We start from the raw sequence: 13,496 nt of genomic DNA, 5'->3' as shown, positions 1-13,496 counted from the left end.
GGGCTCCTGAGCATTGGGGCTCGGGGGGGATCTCAGGGCTTTGGTGGGCTCTGGTGCAGGTGAGGTTTGGGGGGAATCGGGTCTTTGGGGGTCAGGCCTAAGGAGGATGAGTCAGGCCAGGAGGTGTGTGTCAGGTGTTGGGGGCGGGTCAGGCCGGGGGGCTGCGGCTCCGGGAGGGAGTGGGCCGTTGGGGGGGGGGGGGGGGGGCTCTCGGGGGGCGGGCTCAGGCTCGGCCCCAGCACAGCGGGAGCAGCAGTCCCCGCAATCCGCCCCCTTAACGGGCCCGCGCATCGCTCCGGGGGTCCCGGAACCCGCCGGGGGAGGGACCGGCTCGCTCCTGGGGCCCAGGCCGGGCTGGGCGCAGCGCTGCCGAGGGACCGGGGACACCGTCCCATCAGCGGTTCCCATGGCAGCCAGGCTAACCTCTGCCCCGTGAACCCCGGGGCCCGACCGCCCGCCAATCGCAGGGCGGGGCAGCAGGCCCGCCCCGTGGGCGTCCCCGGCGCGCAGTGGTGACGTCGTGATGACGCGAGCGCCGGGCCGTAGCCCCCAGGCTGGGCCGGAACCGCAGCCGCCGTGGGCTGAGGTGAGTGCGGGGCCCGCCCGGCCCCAGGGGCCGCCTCCCTCGGGGCCCCGCATCCACCTGCCTCAGGGACGCGCCGGGGCCCGCGTCCTCCCTCGGGGCCGCGCTCTGTCCGTGTCGCCCCTCAGCGGCGGGGCCGCGCCGAGCCCGTGTGGCGCGCGCTCCGCGACCCCCCCCCCCCGGCCTGTCAGTGCGGGCCCGGCCCCGGCCCCTCGCCCCGCCGGTGCGCCGGGGTCCGCCCTGAGCCTCCCCAGCGCCACGGCAAGGAAAGCGGCTTCCCAGGTGCGCCTCCGGGGCCCTCAGACGGGCAGGACCCTGAGCGCAGGGCCGGGCGGCAGAAGCTCCCGCTGTGATCGGGGAACGCGTGGCTGCCTTCCCGGAAGGGTTTCCACGGGAGTCCCCCTGGGCTCTAACCGGTGTACAAACACCCTGCGAAGCCGCCTCGCCGGGGGCCCCGCCAAGCCCTGGATGGTTGTGCGGGGGGGGGTTCGGCTCCGAGTGATGGGAGCCAACGTTAGCGCAGGTGGCAGCAATGGAGCTGGAGCAGTGTCCGTGATTCGGCCCATCTGATAAGTACTGTTGTTAAATCTCCCAACCGGTGCACTAATAGCATGTGGGTAGCGGGGATAAAAAGCTTGTCATTGACAGTTAGATTATTGCAATAGGAGAGGAAACAGCAGAAGACTCTCATTTTGTTCCTATTTATTTGGGATAGTTGTCCCTCGGTCCCAAAGATGCGTGATTTGTGTGGGGTAGAAATGACGTACAAGTCAGCTCTTACTGTCTTTCTCTAATGGATGTTTGTGCAATGGGTCTGTTTTTACATAATGTGGTAGATGGGGCGGGGAGGGGGGAACAGGATGTCAGTGGGAGAGTTGCACATCCAGACATAGCAACAATCAGTGTTTGGGGGTTGCTGTATCAAAATGAAATACTTTAACTGTGTGCTTCTGCAAGTGTCTTCTTTCATTTGGCTTAGGCACAACCTCCTTCCATCAACATTCTCTGAACATTTTTAAGAAGTTCCTTCTCTTTTGACGTATGGAAGAAACCCCTAGACTTTGTTTTTAAAGCAATTTTTTTATAATCACTCATGTTCAGTTAGTCCCGATACAGAAAGCAAGCATAGACATGTCCTAGTATGGGAGAATTTAAAATAAACACAGAAGCAGTCCTGGCTAACATAGCAATCTTTTAGTTCAAATGGTTCTTGACCCAACACAGTTCAGTATATTTTATTTGTGACAAAAAAGAAAATAAAATCATACTAATGAATTATGCAAATGATGCAAAGACTGGTGGGGTGGCACATAATGACAAGGACCCAGCAGTCATAAAGAAATACATTAAATGCAATCAAATATGTTTTAATACAGCTAAATGCAGGGTCACACACTTTGGAACAAAGAATGGAGGACAGTTTTCATACATACAGTTTACATACAGGAAAGGGGACAGTTTTCTGGAATGCAGTGATTGGAAAGGATTTGGGATATTGCTGGAGATAAGTAACTGAATGTGAGCTCCCAGTGTGATGCTATGGTAAAAAGGGTAAACACTACCTTTTGGTACAAACAGGGCAGTAGCAGTGAGGGTGGGTGGTGGTATTACCTCTTTATATTGCATACTGTGCTCAGGTCTTGTGTCCATACTTGAAAAGGATATTGAAAAGCTGGAATGGTCTGTTCAGAGAACAGTCATACAAATTATCTGAGGTCTGGAAAATCCACTTTATAATGAGAGCCTTAAACAGATTGAATCTTCAGTAACCTAGGGTGCTCAGAGGCAACTTGATCAGTATAAGTACTGACACAAAGAGAAGCTGAGATGTTGGGGGGCCCTTTAATCTAACAGACACTGACATAACAAAATCTGATAGCTAGAAGCTGATGTTAGAGGAAAAAATCAAAGTGGAAGTAAGATGCAACATCTTAACAGTGAGAATAACAAATCACTGGAACAGCTTCCCAAGGGAAATGTTAAATTAATCATTACTTGAATTCTTTAAATCAAGATGGGATGTTTTTTTAAAAGATAATACTATAGTTAACCACAAGTTACTCAGCTCAGTAGTGTTCACTTACATAGAAGGGATGAATGATTTCCTCAACTGCAGGAATTACTGGGTGAAATTGCACAGCCCTTGTTAGATGAGAAGTCAGGATAGATTATCATAGTTGTCCCCTCTGGCTTTAAACAGCTGAGTCTGTTTAGTTAGTTTTTACCACTCTCACTGTGGTATCTGACTCCCCTGACAAAGTTGCAAAAAACTTAAAGCCAACCTAACCTGAATGGTCTTTGGTTTCCCTTACCAGCATGAGGGCCATGGACTTTGCTGGCAGGAACCTTTATCCTTTTTGTCTGCTTTTCGCTAATATCGGATATATTTTCCAAGCCCTACGCAGAGTTCTATATAGCATTATTTGGTCAGCATCCCTCTTATGGACTCTAAGCAAGCTTCCTATCCTAGCAACAACACAGTGCAGTGTATGGACATCTATAACCAATGGTCTCTAGGGCCATTAACAGACATGCCAAACAAGCAGGGCAACTTGTCAAGACCAGGAGCTGTCTCTGACATCCCCACTTCCAGCACATGCGGCACAACTTCAGATACTAGCATGGAAGCTGGACTTTGCCCACGGAGAAGCCACAGAGGGAGGGCAGAACACAGAAGCACTTTTGCAGTGGAAGAAAGAGACAGTAACGTGTATGTGAACAGCACACGTTTTATTCCTGCATTTTCAGGTTGCATGAGTTTTAGTGAGATGTCCCAAGCATGTCGATTTATGCCTAAGTCTTGTATATTTTGGGTCTTGTCTACCTTAAGTTGATGCATTTTGAGGCTGGACTGTGGCTTATTTCATAAAGCACCATATACATTTATGGTGCCTCAGAAGTGATGATCGATAAATACCAGCCCCGTGCAGCAAAGTGACCATGGAGATTATACTTCTAGTAGGATTTTCCATGAGTGAGAGATTTCCACAGATGTGTTCCTCATCACACCTGCTCAACAGCACCTAGCCTTGCAGATGAACTTGTATGATGAAAGGATGATCCTTTGCCGTGTTAGCGTTTGTAGGCATTAAAGACCCTGATATTTCAAACGTTGGTATTAGTGTATCAATGAAAAAGTGTGTGTGAATTTAAATTGCTTCACTCTGTTTCGAGATGTCTCTGATTTCATTTGTGTGACTGAAAGCCTGTCAGTATAGCCTCAGTGTGGTTACTCAGTTGTCTCCGCGTTTCTCTTCTAGGGCACCCCCAAATAAATTATTAATCAGTAGGGGTTGGCGTCGGAAATGTTGAGGACACTTAGTGAATCAATGGAAGTGGTGAGTCCTCAGTACGTTTGACAGTTACCCCACATGATCTTAATGGGGCTACTAGTCTGAGGAAAGCAGTTGCTAGCTTTTACAGCATTAAACTAATACCAGCTTATGCTAATTACAACTGTGGCTAAAACATGCAGCTACCACCCAAACTATGTGGATAGGCTGAATATGTGTTTCCTGCTCAATTGCCTGAGTTATCTAATGCAACAGCTTCTTCTTGCTCGGCTCTGTATTCGATAATATAATATTCCACAGCACCATTTCCACGCAGACTATGGCACACAAGCAGTGGAGTGTGGGCTTAGACTAATCATTCTGACTAAAGCAGGGATACAGTCCCTCTCTCTTCTGGACTGTTCTCTGAATTTCTCTGGATTGGACTGTCACATTGAAATGTGCATCTACTGCGTTTTAATGCCCCTGGCTGTTCTTCACATGCTTTAAAGGCACTTTGGACTGATGATATTTTAAAAAATCCACCCCATGTTACTAATAATATCTGAGATTATTTAATATTCTTTCAGGTTGAATATTGGATTAGGCTGTTTGTTTACTTTTGGACACTTCACTCAGAATGACCAGTGAAACTCAAGAGGTCATTTTCACTTTTTCTGTAGCTGGTTTCCCTTTCTAGTTCTTGTGCCCTAGGGCATGGCCTCTGTAGCTGACATTCGAATATTGCCAGGGAAAGGTTAGATAGAAGAGGTTTTTTTCGCTGATATTTTAAAAAGTCTCAACATTAGATTTTTCTAAATCTTTGGTTTCTTTTTCCAAACTGAATGTTGGACCTAAACTACTTCCTTGTGTCCCTTTTAAAAATGTTCCTCTTTCTACCCATAATCCCCTTCTGAGTGAGGACTAATTGGGGCTCCAATTCATGCCAGTTATGCTCCGTAATTGGCTAGAGGTTCCAATGGGTGATGGTAGGAGGTGATATCAGGCACAGAGGCTAACAGCTTTCTCATAGTCCCCTGTGCATGCTCAGGCACCCCACCACCAGACTTTGAGCCAGACTAGTAATTTTAAACCATCAGGCTAATTGCCAAAATGTGTTTAGGCAGCATCTCCAACTCCTAGCCAGTCATCTTGTTTTAATCTGCAAATGCCATAAAGTCTTGTGGAAGTGCAGCAGATTTCACTGGTGTATTAGAATACAGTGTGGGGAGTGAAAGCTGCATTCCCCTGGGTATGGGAGCAGTTTCTGTTCCAACGCAATGAATGGAACGAGTTCCACTTCACTGCAACTAAAACTAAAACTTTCCCATGCTCCTGTGAAAAGGCAAAAGTGATGTTTGGTTCTTAACGCAAAATAAAACACCTCTGATCACTAGATCTTGACTATTGGAATTAGAAAGTATTAAAACCTGCCATGGGATTTCCTGGGGTGGAGAGAGAGAGAGAGACGCTGAATGTCCCCCTGCACCCCCAATCCATCTTAACTGCTGATCTTAAAGACTGTTCCAGTGTAATAGTCTTCCAATAGGTGTTTGGAGTAGCACTTCTTAAAACCCATTTTCCTCAGGACTGTGTCTCCTCTTTAGGGCTGGGTGACCCTTGCAGACTGGCACTGTAGCAGAGATGAGGTTTGAATGAGAGTTTATTCACTAATCTCCCCTCCAAGCACAGTTTGTGTCTTCAAACTCTAGTGTGTCCTGCTCTGCTATTTATGATGAGTCTTCCTGGGATTTGATGCTTTGAGGAGCAAAGGTTACTTCTCACTTTATTTTAATTTAGTTGGTGAAATTCGTGCTCCTGAAAACGAATGGCTGACAGTAGTGGTTGGGCTTGGGCTGTGCAAGTTTCTCTCAAAGCTCTGCTACTGTGTCTCAGTCCTGATCTGCCATCCCCTGGGGTTACTCATGTACCACAGTCCTGAGCTGCAATGGTTACTACTTTTTCTAGTCCTACCCTCCTCTTTGCCCCTCAGCTCTGTCAGTGCGCCTCAGAAGTGGCCTGTATCACACCCTACAGTTCCAGTTTTGGGCTTCCCATACGCAACTCGCCCAATCCCCTTTAACCCTGAACTGTAGCTCTTGCAGTCCTGGACTTCTGTAGATCAGAAACTGCCAAATTATGCAGTAGTTCTGTGCTGTGCAAATCGGGATTGGGATAGGTGATTGCCTAACTTGTGACCACAGTTTGACGCCTAGCCTCTGGAGATGTTAAACTGGTTCATTTCTTGAGCCCTGTTATGTCTGTTTGTCAATGTCCTCACTGAGCCGGGACCGCTGGCTGCAGGGGGATGTTGGCAGAGGGCAGTTTGCTTTTCTTCTCAGAAGTGATTCCAGCAGCTGCCTGAAATGCAGTTGTGGTCTGAGCCATGTGACTCTTCATCTGAATGCAGAAAGGACTTTCTAAATGTGATTTTAAGTGAATAGCAGCAGAAGCCATATACAGCCTAATGTCTCCCATGCTGTTAGTGACAGGGCAGCAGAAATATCTGCCTGCTTCTGAAAATGTCAATATGCTACATCAAACCATTAATCCTAAACCAGACTTGGAGGTGGGGTAGAAGGGAAAGACAGGTTTGATCAAGTGAATGCTTCGTTTTAATTTGCAACAGACTTGAAAGCCACATGTATAGCGATTGCTTTGAATGGAACTCTGTAAGGAGAATTTATTTAACAGTAAATCTGTTCCCCCATTTGGAGCAGGATCAATGTGTAGACATAAAGTTATAGATAATTATGGATTTCATTTGAAATTGGTTCTTCCTTTGCCTAGCTGTCAAGACTTATGTTCGGGATTCTCTGTTTCCTGTGTAAGAGTGGCTGCCTTTGTGAGCGCTTAAACCAGAGAATTTTCCTGCCCCGCCGCTGTGCATCTGCTGATATGAACAGCAACAGGGCAAATGCTGGGTCACTACAAAAAGTAATTTTCCCTCTGTTGATATTCACCCCTTCTTGTCAACTGTTGAGAATAGGCCACTTCCACCTTGATTGAATTGGCCTCGTTAGCACTGATCCCCCACTTGATAAGGCAACTCCCATCTTTTCATGTGCTGTAATACATATACTGCTTACTGTATTTTTCACTCCATGCATCTGATGAAGTGGGTTTTAGCCCACGAAAGCTTATGCCCAAATACATTTGTTAGTCTCGAAGGTGCCACAAGTACTCCTCGTTGTTAGGGCAAATGCAGAAGCGGTTAGAGAGCTAGCTCTTAGGCTTTGTTTTAACATGTAATTATTATATACTTATGTCTACGTAACTATGATCTTATATCTTTTTTCCCAAAGGCTTTTCAGGTCACCTTTAAAGGTAATTTGCAAAGGGGGAAACATGGGTATGTTTATTTTTTTTATGATGGGGGGGGGGGGGGAAGAGCCTGAAAGGGTTTTTTCTTTTTCCTGCTCACACTTTACATTAGAGATTCAGGTCTTGTCTACACTGGTACCTGGAAGAATCTGCAGAGGATGGGAGTACTATCCTATTAGTAGAATTATGACATCACACTCTTCAAAGAAGTGAAATGTGATTGAGCAGGGAATAGATTTTAAAACTTTATATACAAACACCTGTTTGACTCCAATTGCTAACTGTTAGAACAGTGGTTCTCAACCAGGCGTACGTACACCCCTGGGGGTACAGAGAGGTCTTCCGGGCGTACATCAACTCATCTAGATGTAAAACTTGGCAAACAACAGGCTACATAAAAAGCACTAGTGAAGTCAGTACAAACTAAAATTTCATACAGACGACTTGTTTATACTGCTCTATATACGATACACTGAAATGTAAGTACAGTATTTATATTCCAATTGATTTATTTTATAATCATATGGTAAAAAGGAGAAAGGCAGCAATTTTTCAGTAATAGTGTGCTGTGACACTTTTGTATTTTTATGTCTGATTTTGTAAGCAAGTTGTTTTTAAGTGAGGTGAAACTTGGGAGTATGCAAGACAAATCAGACTCCTGAAAGGGGTACAGTAGTCTGGAAAGGTTGAGAGCCACTGTATTAGAAGGAAGGCTGAGAAAGCACCCTGTCCACCACTCTGGGCCCATCAAGGAGTTCTCCAATAAACACAGAGAAGAGAAGACTCGATATTCCTGATATTTCTAAAGTAAAAAAGAAGCAGAAGATTTTTATTTTTTTTTTTTATTTGAGGGTGGAGATCTTTTAGGACTTCTCTGTATATCACAAAACAGGGTACAAACTCATTTTGCTCTTGTTTTCAAATCAGCTTTTTAAGGACTCACCTACTTAGCCACATTCACAGATTCATAGTTCCCAGCATAAGACTGCACACTTCTGTCTACTCTACACAGGCAATGTGCAATGTAATTGTGTTAGAGCTCTGGTTACGTACATGGAAACATCATCTTCCATGTTTGCAGGAAACCTATTCAGAATTCACTTCCCCTGAGTGAGCCAGTCAAAAATCTAATACAAGGCAACACCCTTGTCTCTTTCCCAGTTGATCCATGTTCTTGTGTGTGTGTTTACTACATAGGGAAGTGATTTTTGTGTGTGTGTAAAAGACCTAAATCATTTTGTAAATGGTCCTGCACCTGCAGTGTAGAGGTTGCACCTTCTGAACAGCAACTCATTGTGCCAATTGGGTACAGGTGAGGCTGGAATCCTACACACAACATCCCATCAGCATTTGTGATTGAGACTCCATATGAGAGATTAATGACAAAAGTGAATAATACCACGTGCTCCACAGAAAACATTTCTCATTGGCTCTGTCTTCTAAAATGGCTACACAAGTGCTTAAAAATCAGAGCTCAGAGTAATGATGAATAGGTCAGTGATACATTAGGAGATATCATGGGTTTTCCATAGGGGTCGTTCTAGGTCTGGTACTATTCAATATATTAGTTGAAGCCTTGGAGGTTGAAGCAGTCAATGCACTTACCATCCTTTAATCTGATACAAAGCTGAAAGGGATCACCAATACCTGGGAGGACAGAAACAGATGACATTGGCCTGGGTAAATGAGTGAAGTGGGCTGAAATGAATCCCAGGAGATTCTACTAAGGGAAGAAAACAGTGGAGGTACAGAAGGGATAATCAAATGCGCTGTTATAGAATAGGGGATAATGGCTGGGCAGGTGTAGCCGAGAGTAGGTAATTGTTGAACCACATTTACTTTAATAGAATATCACATCTGAAAGAAGCATGGGATTTCTTCCACTCCATACAACGATGCTCATGCCTTAGCTGGAGGGCTGTATTCAGATCTGGGCAGCAATTTAAAAAAAAACAAAAACAAGCATATCGGAGAAAGTTCAGAGGAAACCAGCTAAAGTGATCAAAGATTTGGAAAATAAGAGCTGTTGGGAATATTCAAGGGATCTTGGCATGGAGAAAAGATGACTGCATAGAGACAATGACCTACTGGTAGAGTGGTGTTATATAGAGGACAGGTATCAGCTATCACTAGTCAGCGAGGACAGAATGAGAAGTAACAGATTTAAGATACAGTTTCCCAGTTAAATATGAGGGGAAAGTTTAGGAAGAGTTCAGTAAGAGAGAGCTTCCAAGGGAGGCTGTGGCATTCCTGTACTCAGAGATTTGAGGTTACAAATAATGCCCAGAAAGTAGGGTGATGGGTGCCTTACAAAAGCCTAAGCTGCACAAAAGAGGCTACCTTCCATTGTTGTTGCAGTGTAGCCATGTTAGTCCCAGATATTAGAGAGACCAGGTGGGTGAGGTGATATCTTTTATTCTTCAGGTCCGAAGAAGAGCTGTGTGTAGCTGGAAAGCATCTCTCTTTCACCAATTCATGTTGGTCCAATGAAGGATATGACCTCACCCACCTTGCCTCTCTGAGAGGATACTGTCATATTAGGGATACTCTGCTCAGGCCTACCATAATGCTAGGAAATGTACTAGCTGACCCACGGGGGTCTCTCTTCTAACCCCAGTTGGGGTCTCCTCTAGGGCTTGCTTTGGCCTGCTAATGTGTTTAATGTATAACTGCCTTGTGCACACGGTGATTTTACCATGTTAGCTAATGCATGGTAAGACCCACCTCATTTACTAGTGTGGCTGTATCCTTCATCTACAGCTGCGTCTTGAGCCAGGGGTCACTTGCATGATGTTTGATGTTCTAAATCTTCATTACTCTAATTCCTACTTCTTAGCTCTCTTCTCTCTGTTTTTTGAAAGGTTCGAATGTGGGAGTTGTCCCAGATGCGGTTGCTGCTGATGTCGCCCTGGGAGAATGCCTTGATGGGTGATTAGCACCATTCAGTGATGGGCTGTGGGACAAGCAAAGTGCTTCCCGAGCCCCCCACGGACGTTCAGTTAGATCTGGTTAAAAAGGTTGAGCCTTACACTGGTCATAAAAATGACGTGTACAAGCACTTCATCAAGGATGATGGTGGAGCTGCTATCAAAGCTGGCTCCCCCTCGCCTCCTCGTCACACCAACCCCTATTCCAGTGGCCACCCACCTAACTACATGGAGCAGCCTGAGCCCCGCAAGAACAAGGTGGCTAAGTACCGTGCCAAATTTGACCCCAGGGTGACCGCCAAGTATGACATCAAAGCCCTGATTGGCCGAGGCAGCTTTAGTCGTGTTGTGCGGGTGGAACATAAGGCTTCCAAGCAGCCCTATGCAATCAAGATGATAGAGACCAAGTACCGGGAAGGGAGGGAAGTGTGCGAATCAGAGCTCTGTGTGTTGCGACGGGTTCGGCACACAAACATCATCCAGCTCATTGAGGTGTTTGAGACCCAGGAGCGAGTCTACATGGTGATGGAGTTGGCCACCGGAGGGGAACTGTTTGATAGAATCATTGCCAAAGGCTCCTTTACTGAGAGAGATGCTACCCGAGTGCTGCAGATGGTGTTGGATGGGGTAAAGTACTTACATACACTGGGCATCACGCACCGGGACTTAAAACCAGAGAATTTGCTGTATTACCATCCTGGAACGGATTCTAAAATCATGATCACAGACTTTGGGCTAGCAAGTGCTCGGAAGAAGGGAGATGACTGCCTAATGAAAACCACCTGTGGGACACCAGAGTATATCGCCCCAGAAATCCTGGTCAGGAAACCCTACACCAATTCTGTGGACATGTGGGCACTGGGTGTGATCTCGTACATCCTCCTGAGTGGAACTATGCCCTTTGAGGATGACAACCGAACCCGCTTGTACCGGCAGATCCTGAAAGGAAAGTACAGTTACTCAGGGGAGGTGAGTGTGGCAAAGGTCGAACCAAGGGGGACTCCAGACAGAGTCTGGACCATCAGAGCTGTGATGGGAGCCCTGTGATCATAGGCAGAGCAAGGTGGCTGTCTTGAAAGGGGTTTCCCTTTGCCATGTTCAGTACGTGGTCCATAAGGTGACTTCTTTAACAGGCTCAGGTCAGATTTTTGTGCCACAACTGTCTGAGCTGTTCTGGATTAGCCATAGGTGAATTCAAGGCTGGGAATCTTACACAGGGTAGTTCAGTGCTGGCTCTTTTTAGGAATTGGCAGAGGTCTGCATTCCTGACCTATTAAAATCCCTCCTGTTCTGCAGGGGATTCTCTCTGCCATTCAGGTTTGATTCCACTGAGGAACAGAGTTCTTTTTAAAAACAAAGCAAAACAGCCTTCCGCCCCCCCTAAGACAGCACAGGAAGAACATTAACTGATTAGGACGCTGATTGGTATCTGAGTTTGGGTGACGTGACCCAAAATGTGTTATGCTAATTTTGGACAGTAGAATTCTTATTTTGTGATGGAAACAAGACCAGGGTAAAATTTTCAGAAGTTCCTTTTCAAGAATGACTTAGGAACTTAAGTCCTATTGGCTGTCACTGAAACAGAGTCTCCTTAGTCATTTTTGAAAATGGGACTTAAGCACCTAAATGATTTAGGAGCCTTTGGAAATTTTATCCTAGAACCGTGTTACGACTTTAACGGTTGGTTTAGTGCTGGGCTCCATTAGATTTGGTACCTCACTTCTTTTACACTCACCATCCTCTGGCTTAAGAGGATAAACAAGATGTAGCATGCACCTGTCGGCTTTTTGTTTCCGATACAAACTACATATTTGTCTTGAAAGACTTGACTCCTGAAATTCCTAGAGTTCTCACGCAGTCTTTAGTTACAGCTGGTCACCTCTGGTTGGAGCCACAAAGGCCTTTGGGTGCCTAATTGCCACGTTAGGTGCTTAGGTTCAAAACTGGGATCCTTAAAACCCCACGCAGCTGCCACCTAACACTGGAGGCATCGAAAGGCCCTAGGTGCATAAGTTTCAGCTGGTGAGTGTAGTCCTGACATTGCTGAGCTGCTGGACCTCTTCTTTATGTCTGAGCCTCTGTGGAATCCTCAAACAGGGCATTCTGCCCCCATCTTCTCTGAGGGGCCTGATTTGGTAGGTGGGCTCAGAAGCTGCTTTAGAGCACACACAACACAGTTGAGGAGCAAGAGGTGATGTTGCTGTCTTTATCCAGTAGCACAGTGGTTAGAGCTCACCCAGGCTGTGCAAGACCGCAGTTCAAATCCCCACTCTCCTGTATTCAGAGCAGGGACTTGAACCCAACTTTCCCGACACACAGGTGAGTGCTTTAACCACTGAACTATAGGATTGTCACAGATCTGGTCGGGCTCTCACTAGACTGCTGTGAAGTTACCCAAGCCTAGGCTCCTAGGTGGTTTAAGACGTCAGAGTCTGAACAGAGCCCACTCACGGTCCCTTTCCTAGCACCTCTGCAGACTGAGAGATGTGCCTATGAGCTGAGAGCTCAGATCTCATGGTGTACGTAGTCTGTGGGCATAGTGCTGACCCTTCAGGCTCCCCATAGCTTACACCCTTTCTCCCAGTATCCCGTCAAAAATGTGAGCCTTCTGGGTTAGTTTAACTCTCTCTCGGGGGGTACCTGATAAGTGTAAATCATATAAATCACACACTTTGCACTGGCTTCTTACACACTAATGCGCTTTACTTAATCATGAGAGATACACAGATCTGTACAAAAATAACCCAACGTGCATTTCCCTGCCTCAGTTTCCTTACCATTCCAGAATATTATTTGGGTTGCGGTTAGAGTCCCTTGGGTTGTCCAGAGTCGTCCTACTGCATTGCATGGCTAGGCTTAGAACATGGAGTCATCTCGCCCTAGGTCACTTTGCTTCATTTGCCCTTGGTCGGTCTGATCCCTTCCTTCCTCCTGCTCAGACTTCCTGTGTGCTGCACCCCAAGTTCCCCTGGGTGACTGTGAGTCTGTTTGTGTACCCCTTTACCAGTATCCTGGCTCTTCTGTCCTGTGTTTGGTAACTTTCTACTACTCTATTTTCCCACCTCCCTTCAGAGAGAGGAAGTGTCTTTTTTTCCCCACCTTGAGCAAATTCCCTTAGCATATCTATTGGCTGTGCACAGCACCTTTGTTAACGTTAAGTATTCTCCATTGTCCCTGGTCTGGGGAAGACATGACCCAACCCCGCCAGCTCATGCTGGATACACATACTGAGGCTTTCCATGATACAGCATGTTCATGATCATCTCAAAATAACGTCATGATGTCAACCAGAATTCACAAGTTGTACAGACAGGGTCCCCAAATCATCATCCCAGGGGCATTCTGGGGTGAATGTCGCAATCTCTCCCATTGAAGCTGTTCCACTTGGTA

The 13,496-nt window shown here is 46.3% G+C and overlaps 1 protein-coding gene across 2 annotated transcripts in view; it reads left to right on the top strand.

Moving 5' to 3' along the window:
* Window positions 1–517: 517 nt before the first annotated feature.
* Window positions 518–13,496, top strand: part of LOC112103248 (serine/threonine-protein kinase H1) — a 66,175-nt gene continuing 53,196 nt past the window's right edge. Inside the window, exons 1-2 of one of the 2 annotated variants that reach the window (XM_024194911.2) lie at window positions 518–586; window positions 10,041–11,075. In XM_024194911.2, the coding sequence (XP_024050679.1) occupies window positions 10,128–11,075 (948 nt within the window). In that variant the 5' untranslated portion in view covers window positions 518–586; window positions 10,041–10,127. Of the gene's footprint in view, window positions 587–3,873; window positions 3,922–10,040; window positions 11,076–13,496 lie in introns of those variants that run through there. The other variant, XM_024194912.2, reaches the window with a different exon arrangement.

The sequence above is a fragment of the Terrapene carolina genome, unplaced genomic scaffold (assembly GCF_002925995.2).
Source record: "Terrapene carolina triunguis isolate 2854851 unplaced genomic scaffold, T_m_triunguis-2.0 Scaffold166, whole genome shotgun sequence".
Classification (NCBI taxonomy): domain Eukaryota; kingdom Metazoa; phylum Chordata; order Testudines; family Emydidae; genus Terrapene; species Terrapene triunguis.
This window is presented reverse-complemented; position numbering and strand designations above follow the sequence as displayed.